The 10,673-nt window shown below is 36.9% G+C and overlaps 1 protein-coding gene across 2 annotated transcripts in view; it reads left to right on the forward strand.

The window, feature by feature from the left end:
- Nucleotides 1-10,673, forward strand: part of PPP2R5A (protein phosphatase 2 regulatory subunit B'alpha) — a 63,996-nt gene that overhangs the window by 41,126 nt on the left and 12,197 nt on the right. For both annotated transcript variants that reach the window (XM_032289169.1, XM_032289171.1), the window contains exons 3-4: nt 2,128-2,229; nt 6,962-7,054. In XM_032289169.1, the coding sequence (XP_032145060.1) occupies nt 2,128-2,229; nt 6,962-7,054 (195 nt within the window). The remainder of the gene's footprint in view (nt 1-2,127; nt 2,230-6,961; nt 7,055-10,673) is intronic.

Here is a 10,673-nt window from a genome sequence, read left to right on the forward strand (position 1 = left end):
TGAGGTGGGAGAATCACTTGAGGCCAAGAGTTCAAGATCAGCCTGGCCAGCATAGCAAGGCCCCATCTCTGCAAAAAGTACTGAAGTGCCTTCACCTCCCAAAGTGCTGGGTTTACAGGCATGGGCCACCAAGTCCAGCCTCAAAAAAATGTAAAGATTAGCTATAGAGAGAACATTAATCAAAATGAAATTGGCTTCTTAAACTCCCACAAACAATAAAAGGAAGTGATAGTTTGAGAACATAAATATTGATAGAGTTTTTATTTTATCATTTAAAAAGTTCAGGGGAGAAAATGCAATATTTCCCACTGTTACTGATTTCAAATGGCTTGTATTCAGGAATTTTTAAAGTTGTAAGAAGTAATCTCTAAAATTGTTGACAGATAACTTAAAGTCTCAAATATTTGAGTCAAATCTGCTATATACCAATAAATTCTGGGATCTAATTTATTTGCCTAAGTAAAGGAGTATGTTTGTTGTTGCCTTTAAAAATTTTTTATTTTGACTTCTGTGGACACATAGTAGGTATGTATAGATTTTATAAAAATTTATGAATACTTAATATGTGAGTAAGACTTGAGTCATCTTACCATTTAGACTCTTGAAGCCCTTCTAAATATTTGTTATATACAGTTAATTTTATTACTGGCTACAAGGTTAACTTTTACTACTGACAATAATAATAAATAAGATCTTGAGGACAAATTCTACACTCTTGTGAGAATTTTTTCCAAATTCTAATCAATGGCTTGCTGCTGCTTTTTGTGAAATTAATGTCCATCAAACTGTTAATTAGCTTTGCCCTCAAGTACTGGCTTTGAGTTCTGGCTGATCAAATTTTAGGTTATTACTTATTAAGTGTTATGGTTATAGTAATTGACTATTAGCAGTTATTTGTGTACCAAAGATGCCACTTCATAAGAATAGTTGGGAATTTGCTTACACTATTGAACATTCCTTGTCTTATCCTCTACCTCTGGAATAGTTTATTTCAGATGATCAGCCCCTTAAGTAGTTTGGCCTTAAATGTTTATTAAACTACTTGGTCTATCAGTCTGTTCATTATTCTTAAAAAAATTGTAGATTGGGTTCACAATCTATCCTTTGCTAGAGGAAAAGGATATGTATTTGCTTTAGTTCTAAGATAATGTAAAGCATGAAATTATAAATACTATATTTCACTGGATCTAAAATGAAGAATCTCAAAGCACCTCCTTTATGTTTTTTAAAAGCCTCAAAGTAGATGAAATACAGTAAATTAAATCATCAAGAGGTATTATAAACGGTATGTTTATAATAATAGTGAAGGCATTCTACTCTCGCCCACCTCTCCCTTAGCATGGTATGTATGTATAAGAATGGATGTATTTTACCAAGCTCTGAATTATAAGGCAAGTATAGAATATGGCCAGGTTAGAATATGGGAGGAATTGTAGAAAGATGAATCAAATTAGACACAGATAGAATTAGTAACTTTTCCCCTCAAATTCCCTTTACTCCCTCCCTCTATATTCCCCCTTTCTCTTTTTTCTTTTCTTTCTTTTTTGAGACACAGGGTCTGGCTCTGTCACCCAGGCTGGTGTGTAGTGGTGTGATCTTGCTTGGCTCACTGCAACCCCTGCATCCTGGGCTCAAGCGATTCTCCTGCCTCAGCCTCCCCAGTAGCTGGGACCACAGGTGTGCGCAACCATGCCCAGCTAATTTTTGTGTTTTTGTAGAATGGGGTTTCACCATGTTGCCCAGGCTGGTTTTGAACTACTGAGCTCAGATGATCTGCCCACCTTGGCTTCCCAAAGTGCTGGGATTACAGGTGTGACCCATTTCGCCTGGTCCCTTCTTTCTTTTTAAGCAAAATTTGGAAAGAACAATTTATAATTTAAGGAAGATGAATCCAGAGGCAGCCTGTAATCTTCAGGAGCTTAGGTCTGAGGAAGTCAGAGTTACTGGATAGAGAAAAGAGAGAAACACCTGCCTTCTTTGTATCTTGAAGAGGTTTATAGATTTTGAACTAAGCTTACAGCCATAACTTAACTTTTTTCTTAAAATAATCTTTAAAATATTTCATTTTGCATTATTGAATTCAATTACACATACAACAAAGAACATAAATTTATTTTTTCTTTACAGATCAGTGCTAACATCTTCCGTACACTTCCTCCAAGTGATAATCCAGATTTTGATCCAGAAGAGGATGAACCCACGCTTGAGGCCTCTTGGCCTCACATACAAGTATGGAACATAATTATGTATTGGCAGTATTTTTATATTTATGCCATCGTGTAGAAATCATGGTTTTCTCATTTAGATTCCAAGTGTCTGTAAAATATTTGACTTTTACAATTTTCTTAACATTATTTTCTTTCATGCAAATACTGTTTTTCAGTGTTTTTTCATTGTAATAAAATATACTTACATGTATTTACCATTTAAATCATTTTAAAGTATACAATTCAGTAGCACAAAGTATATTCACCATACTGTACAACCTATCACCACTCTTTAGTTCTAGAAGTTTTTTATCACCCCAAATGGAAACCCCATTGGCATTAGCACTCACTCCCTGTTCCCCTCTCTTTACAGCCCCTGACAACTACCAGTCTGCGTTCTGTCTCTGGATTTGCTTATTCTAGATACTTCATATAAATGAAATTATATAATATGTGGGCCTTTGTTTATGGGTTCTTTTAGTTAGCATAATGTTTTCACGGTTCATAAATGTAGTCTGTATCAGTACTTACTTTTATGGATGAATTATTCCATTGTATGGATATATCACATTTGTTTATCCACTTATCAGTTGATAGACATTTAAATTATTTCCACCTTATGGCTATTGTGAATAGAGCTGTTATGAACAGTTCTACTTAGAATTTTTTGCTTGAACCCATAAATTTTTTTAATATATATTTTATTGCATTTTAGGTTCTGGGGTACATGTAAAGAACATGCAGGATTGTTGCATAGGTACATACATGGCAATGTGGTTTGCTGCCTCTATCCCGATCACCTATATCTGGCATTTCTTCCCATGTTATCCCTACCCCCCACTGTCCCTCTCTTGGTCCCCCCCACAGACCTCAGTATGTGATGCTCCCCTCCCTGTGTCCACGTGTTCTCATTGTTCAGCACCTGCCTATGAGTGAGAACATATGGTGTTTGATTTTCTGTTCTTGTGTCAGTTTGTTGAGAATGATGGTTTCTAGGTTCATTCATGTCCCTACAAAGGACATGAACTCATCATTTTTTATGGTTGCATAGTATTCCATGGTGTATATGTGCTACATTTCCCTGTCCATTCTATCATCGATTGGCATTTGGGTTGGTTCCAAGTCTTTGCTATTATAAACAGTGCTGCAATGAACATACGTGTGTCTGTGTCCTTATAATAGAATGATATATAATCCTTTGGATATATACCCAGTAATGGAATTGCTGGGTCAAATGGAATTTCTATTTCCAGGTCCTTGAGGAATTGCCACACTGTCTTCCACAATGGTTGAACTAATTTACATTCCCACCAACAGTATAAAAATGTTGCTATTTCTCCACATCCTCTCCAACATCTGTTGTCTCCAAATTTTTTAATGGTAGCCATTCTAACTAGTGTGAGATGGTATCTCAATGTAGTTTTGATTTGCATTTCTCTAATGACCAGTGATGATGAGCATTTTTTCATATGTTTCTTGGCCTCATATATGTCTTTGAACCCATAAATTTTGATACATTGTGTTTTTCTTTTCTTTTTTTTTTTTTTGGTTTTTTTTTTTTTTTTGAGATGGGGTCTGGTTCTGTCACCCAGGCTGGAGTGCAGTGGTGTGATCTTGGCTCACTGCAACCTCTGCCTCCTGGGCTCAAGCCATCCTCCCACCTCAGCCTCCTAAGTAGCTGTGACTAGAGATGTGTGCCACTATACCCACTAATTTTTGTAGTTTTAGCAGAGATGGGGATTCACCATGTTGCCCAGGCTGGCCTTGAACTTCTGAGCTCAAGCAGTCCATCCACTTGGTTCCCAGAGTGCTTGGATTACAGATGTACACTACCACACCTGGCTCAAAATACTTTCTAATTTCCTACGTGATTTTTCCTTTGACCCATTAGTTATTTAGGAATGTATTAATTTCTACCTATTTGTGACTTTCCCAAATTTTCTTATTAGTTTCTAATTTTATTCCAGTATGTTTGGAGAATATACTTTTTTTTCTTAAAGTTTTTCTTTTTTACTGCCTCTATAATTGCAGAATGGAGAATATATTTTGTATGATTTCAATCCTTTTAAACTTACTGAGACTTATTTAATGGCTTAACATAGAGTCTGTCCTGGAGAATGTTTTATGTGTGCTTGAGAAGAATGTGTGTTCTGTTACTGTTGAGTACAGTGTTCTATAGAAGTCTTTTAGGTCTAGTTGGTTTATAGTGCTGTTTAAGCTTCTGTTTCCTTGTTAATCTTCTGTCCTGTTATTTAAAAGGGGACTGAAGTCTCTATTATTGAATTGTCTGTCTCTCTCTTCATTTCTGTAAGTTTTTGCTTCATGTATTTTAGGACCATATTGGTAAGTGTATATATGTTTATAATTGTTATATTTTCTTCATGGATGGCCCTTAAAAGGTCCTTTGTCTCTAGTCACAATTTCTGTGTTAATTTTGTCTGATACTACTGTAGCCACTCTAGCTCTCTTTTGGTTATTCTTGGCATGATATATCTTTTCCATCCTTTTACTTTTAATCTATTTCAGTCTAAAGTGTGTCTCTTGTAAACAGCATGCAGTTGGATCACGTTTTTAAAATAATTTCTACAGTCTCTGCCTTTTTGATTAGCGTGCTTGACCATTTATGTTTAATATAATTGCTGATAAAAGATGGGCTTTACATCTGCCATTTTGCCATTTGTTTTCTATGCCTTATGTCATTTTTATTCCTCCACTTTCCATTGCTCTCTTTTGTGTTAAATAGGTATTTTCTAGGGTGCCATTTTCATTCCCTTGTTTCTTTAACTATATTTTTTTATTTTCTTTTTTTTCCCTTTTTTTCAGTAGTTGCCCTGGGGATTACAGTTAGCAATTTTGAAACAACTTTTGAAACAATTTAGTTTGAAACAATCTAGTTTGGTTTAATACTAACTGAATTTCAATAGTATACAAAACTTTGGCCTAGTATACATCCATTCACTCCCCACTGTTTTGTGGTATTGTTGTACAAATTACGCCCACCGTGCCCACCAACACAGTTTTGCAATAATTGCTTTATGCAATTGCCTTGTAAAGGGGGAAAATACTTGAGTTATAGATAAAAATACATTTATACTTGTCTTGTATATTGACTTCTATATCTTTACATGTGCTCTTCATTTCTCTTTGTGGATTTGAGAAACTGTATGGCATCCTTTCATTTCTTCAAAAGCCTGAAGGAATTTCTTTAGTATTTCCTGTAGGGTGGTTTGGCTAATGACAAATTCTTTCAGTATTTATCTAGGAATGTCTTAATTTCCTCTTCATTTTTGAAGGAGAGTTTATTGGATATAGAATTCTTGGCTAACAGTCTTTTTCTTTCAACACTTTGAATATGTCATCCCATTTGTCTTCTTACTTCCATGGTTTTCTGATGACAAGTTAGCCATTAATCTTATTGAGGATCTCATCATGTATGTGAAAAGTCATTTTTCTCTTGCTGCTATAAACATTATCTCTTTAAGTTTTGTCAATTTATGATGTATCTAGGTGTGGATCTTCTTGACTATTCTACTTGGTGTTTATTGAGTTACAATTAGAATTCATTATGTAAACTAATATTTTTCATAATCTTTGTGTTATTTTTGGCCATTATTCAAATATGTTTTCTGCCCTTTTCCCACATATTCTGGGACTCCCATTTATGTGTATGTTGCAATAATTGATGGTATCCCACAGGTCTCTGGAGCTCTGTTCAGTTTTCTTCATTTATATTTAGATCCTGGATATTAATGCCAGTTAATTTGCTGATTTTTAAAAAAATTTTGCAAGGACTTATATTTTTTAGTGACCTTTATATTTTCTGTTATTATAAAAGATGAGAGAGGACAGGTGTGGTGGCTCACGCCTGTAATCCAAGCAGTTTGGGAGGCCAAGGCAGGTCGATCACCTGAGGTTGGGAGTTCAAGACTGGCCTGACCAACATGGAGAAATCCCATCTCTACTAAAAATACAAAATTAGCCAGGCACAGTGGCGCATGCCTGTAATCCCAGCTACTCGGGAGGCTGAGGCAGGAGAATCGCTTGAACCTGGGAGGCGGAAGTTGCGGTGAGCCTAGATTGCGCCATTGCACTCCAGCCTGCACAACAAGATTAAAATTCCATCTGAAAAAAAAAAAAGAAAGAAATATTTAATTTTATAGGCAGTGTCCTTATTTTCTAGCTCCTGTAATTTAATGTTTTGCATCAAGTTATGTAAAGCAGTAAATAAATCTCAAAGTTTGTATCAGTTTAGGAAACCAAATCGTGACTACATAGTTTCTGGGTTTATTTATTTATTTTGAGACAGTCTCACTCTGTTGCCCAGACTGGAGTACAATGGCACAGCACACTCATGGCTCACTGAAGCCTTAACCTCCAGACTCAAGAGATCTTCCTACCTCAGCTGGGACAACAGACAAACGCCACCATGCCTGGCTAATTTTTTTATTATTTGTATAGACAGGGGTCTTGCCATGTTGCCCAGGATGGTCTCAAACTCCTGGGCTCAAGTGGTTCTCCCACCTCAGCTTCCTAAAGTGTGTTGGGATTATAGGCATGAGCCACCATGCCTAGCCTATAGTTTTTAAAAAACTATATTAAAAAAAATTTTTTTTATCAACTCATGACATTGTATAGTGAGATCTGGAATCTCCCTACTAAGTTGGTAAGGAAAGGTGTGTTTTTAATATGAAGTGATAATTTATGGTAGTATTTTATAGGCATCTTCTTAGCCTTTATTTGACTTTCTCTCATAGTTGGTATATGAATTCTTCTTGAGATTTTTGGAGAGCCCTGATTTCCAGCCTAGCATTGCAAAGCGATACATTGACCAGAAATTCGTACAACAGGTAAGGAACTCTTTTGTGTTAGATTCTCTTATATTCATCTTAGCAGTGATTTATTAACTTATGATTAAAAAGTCTTTCAGAACTTTAATGCTTTATTTCAATTTGACAGCACTTAATATTACTGCCAAACAATTATGATAAAAGTGAAGTAGCTCTGAGAGTACAAGAATATTTTTATCAAGGGTGAATGTCTAATGAAGTCAATCAAATTATCCTATTTAATCCTAAATTCTCATAGTTATTTTATAAATACCAGAAAAACAAGTCTTTCTGCAGCATCAGAAAATTTGGTATGACCATTCCAATCCAAGGACAAATCTTTTGTTTTACATTTGTAAGTCTTTGAACTTGACATATATTTTAAGCATTGAAACTTTGAAATGACAGGGGAGAGTAGGGATAGAATAACTGTGAAGAGTCTGGGCTTCAGGCTCCTGTCCTGTCATTAAATATCAATTACCTTTCCCTTTTTCTTTCCTTTTGCATCCCACCATCCAATTCCTAAACCACAGATAAAATACAATCATTAAGAACATAAGGAGGTAGAGTTAATTGTGATTCCTTTTTTCTTTTTATAAACTGGCTATATTAGCTGTTATTTTTGGAACCTACATATTCACAGTTTCCAAGAATGTATTCATTTTTATTTTCAAAATTTTTTCAAAACTTTAAAGCCCTCTTTTTTTTTAAGAGGGAGTTTTGCTCTGTTGCCCAGACTGGTGTGCAGTGGTGCAATCTCAGCTGACTGCAACCTTCACCTCCCAAGTTCAAGCGATTCTCCTGCCTCAGCCTCTCAAGTAGCTGGGACTACAGGCATGTGCCATCACACCCAGCTGATTTTTTTTTTTTTTTTTTTTTGGTATTTCTAGTTGAGACAGGGTTTCATCATGTTGGCCAGACTTGATCTTGAACTCCTTTCCTCAAGGGATCCGCATGCCTCGTCCTCCCAAAGTGCTGGGATTACAGGTGTGAGCCACTGCACTGGCCTAAAGGCCTCTTTTTAACTATATGGAATTGGCTGGCCTCAAAGAAAATTGTGAAGTAGACCAAACCTTTCTAGGTTTTCTCTTTGAAATACTTATCAGCCATACTGAACTTGATGCTGAGGCCAAGATTAAAATCATTGCAAGGACCCTTCCTACCCTTCAGACCACCTTTGTATGTGCCCTATGATAAAGATTCTACCAATGTCAGTTTGGCATATTAGAGCTCATTTTTGGTCATTCGTAACTACCCTTGACCTCATATAAAGTATTCTGACCAGTTGCTGTGAAGGATTGATAAATGAAGAACATAGCCTAAAATATTTCCTTCAACCACTGAAGTAGCTCTTAATAAACTATAAAGAAGTATTAGGTGTGTATTAACAGTAACATGTACATTTTAATCATGAGTAAAAATCAGATTAAATGGAGTTACGTTATTTTGGTAATTGCAAATGAATGCCTGTTTATTTCCTTGTGCAGTTCTTGTGTGGGATACATTAGGGGGCTCTAGTAATGCCTTATGAAACTGTATTTAATACAATAACAGGTTGAGGGGAACAGTTGCCTTAGTGCTTTGTTAGTCTAGAGCCTGAGGTATTTAGGCTGCTGTATTATTTTGTGGTGTGAGGGGAGCAAGAAGAAAACTGGTAGGGCAGGATCTGTTTTCTCCCTTCTACTTTAAATGCCTGAATTATCTGAGAAGCTAAGGCCCAATAATTGCTTTTAGCAGTTTATATGGCTGTGCTTTCACAGATCACTTCTCTGACGTATTCTTAGGTGTTGCTTTAATAAATAGTATGTATGAGAATTCTTAGATTTTCTATTTCAAAATGATTTGTTAGGTGGTAAGTTTTAAGACGTAGAAGAACAGGAGAAAATTTTATTAAATTTGGACATTCTTTATTTCAAGAGAACAATTGCATGATTGCAATTTATGTTCAAATCAGAGAATTTCAGAAGAAAGAAGGAAACTAAGGTTTTCTGAGTACTTTTAATGTGCCAGATATTATTCTTATGTGCTTTTATATAAAGAGCTAGACCATGTCTAATTTCACACAGCTAGTAGCTGGGGATAATCAGTATTTAAACTAGGCTCTCTGACCATGATAGTGCATTTTCTTTATAACAGAATAATTGGTTGATTTCTTTTTCTTTCTTTCTTTTTTTTGAGGTGGAGTCTTGCTCTGTTGCCCAGACTGGAGTGCAGTGGCACGATCTTGGCTCACTGCAACCTCCACCTCCTGGGTTCAAGCTAGTCTCCTGCCGCAGCCTCCTGGGTAGGTGGGATTACAAGCATCTGCCACCACATGAAGCTAATTTTTGTACTTTTTTGGAGATGGGGTTTCGCCATGTTGGGCAGGTGGTCTCAAACTTCAGACCACAGGTGGGTGATCTGCCCGCCTTGGCCTCCCAAAGCGCTGGGATTACAGGTGTGAGCCACCCCACCTGGCCAGAATAATTGGTTTCAATGTTCTTCATTTTATCAATGAAGAAACATAGGCTCAAAGATTATGAATCACCCTTAAAAGCATTTAGATATTAGTATCAGAGCTAGAATAAGAAACATAACTTCCTGATTATCATTGTTTTACTATTTTTAAATTGTTTATCTAAATTATAATATTTGAAAATGCATTTCTTTAAATAGATTCAAAACGGAAAGCTAACAACTGTTCTCTACTCTTTTCCTCCTGAAGGTCAACTTGTATTAAATTATATTCTAGAATTAGACTTGACAACCTTAACAATTAAGGGCTCCTTTTATTAATTTGAAAGCATTTCTTCCAAGTAAACCCAGCATTAGAAACTTGAGTTTGAGTGTCTGAGTAGGTAAGCCCCCTTCAGGAGCCAGAGTCTCACCTCTTTGCCCAAGCTGGGGTGTGGTGGTGTGATCATAATTCACTGCAGCCTCCAACTCCTGAGCTCAAACGATGCTCCTGCCTCAGCCTCCCTCAGTAGCTAGGACTACAGGCATGCACCAGCAAACCTGGCTAATTAAAAAAAAAAAAAAAACTTTTTTTTCACTTGGTGCCTTGGCTCACACCTGTAGTCTCAGCAATTTTGGAGGCCAAGGCAGGAGGATTGTTAGGCTGAGAGTTTAAGACCAGCCTGGGCAACACAGCGAGACCTCTTCTTTACAAAAAATATGAAAATTAACTGTCCCTCTATGTTGCCTAGGCTAGTCTCAAACTCCTGACCTCAAACAATCCTGCCTCAGCCTCCCAAAGTGCTGCAGGACTATAGGCATAAGCCACTCTGCCTGCCCGCCTCCCCACTGCCCTTTTTTTTTCTTTTGTAGTCTGTCTCTCAGTTTAGAGTGCAGTGATGTTATCATAGCTCACTGCAGCCTCTACCTCCTGGGTTAGCGTTTTTGTTTTTGCTCTTGTGGCCCAGGCTGGAGTGCACTGCAACCTCTGCCTCCTGGGTTCAAGCAATTCTCAGCCTCCCAAGTAGCTGGGACTATAGGTATGCTGACATGCCTGGCTAAGGTTTGTTTGTATTTTTAGTAGAGACGGGGTTTCAATATGTTGGTCAGGCTGGTCTCAAATCCCTGACCTCAAGTGATAGTCTGCCTTGGCCTCCCAAAGTGCTGAGATTACAGTCGAGAGCCACCGCGCCTGGCTGTCATTTTT

The sequence above is a fragment of the Sapajus apella genome, unplaced genomic scaffold, assembly GCF_009761245.1.
Source record: "Sapajus apella isolate SASKATOON/1434 unplaced genomic scaffold, GSC_monkey_1.0 scaffold22, whole genome shotgun sequence".
Lineage (NCBI taxonomy): Eukaryota > Metazoa > Chordata > Mammalia > Primates > Cebidae > Sapajus > Sapajus apella.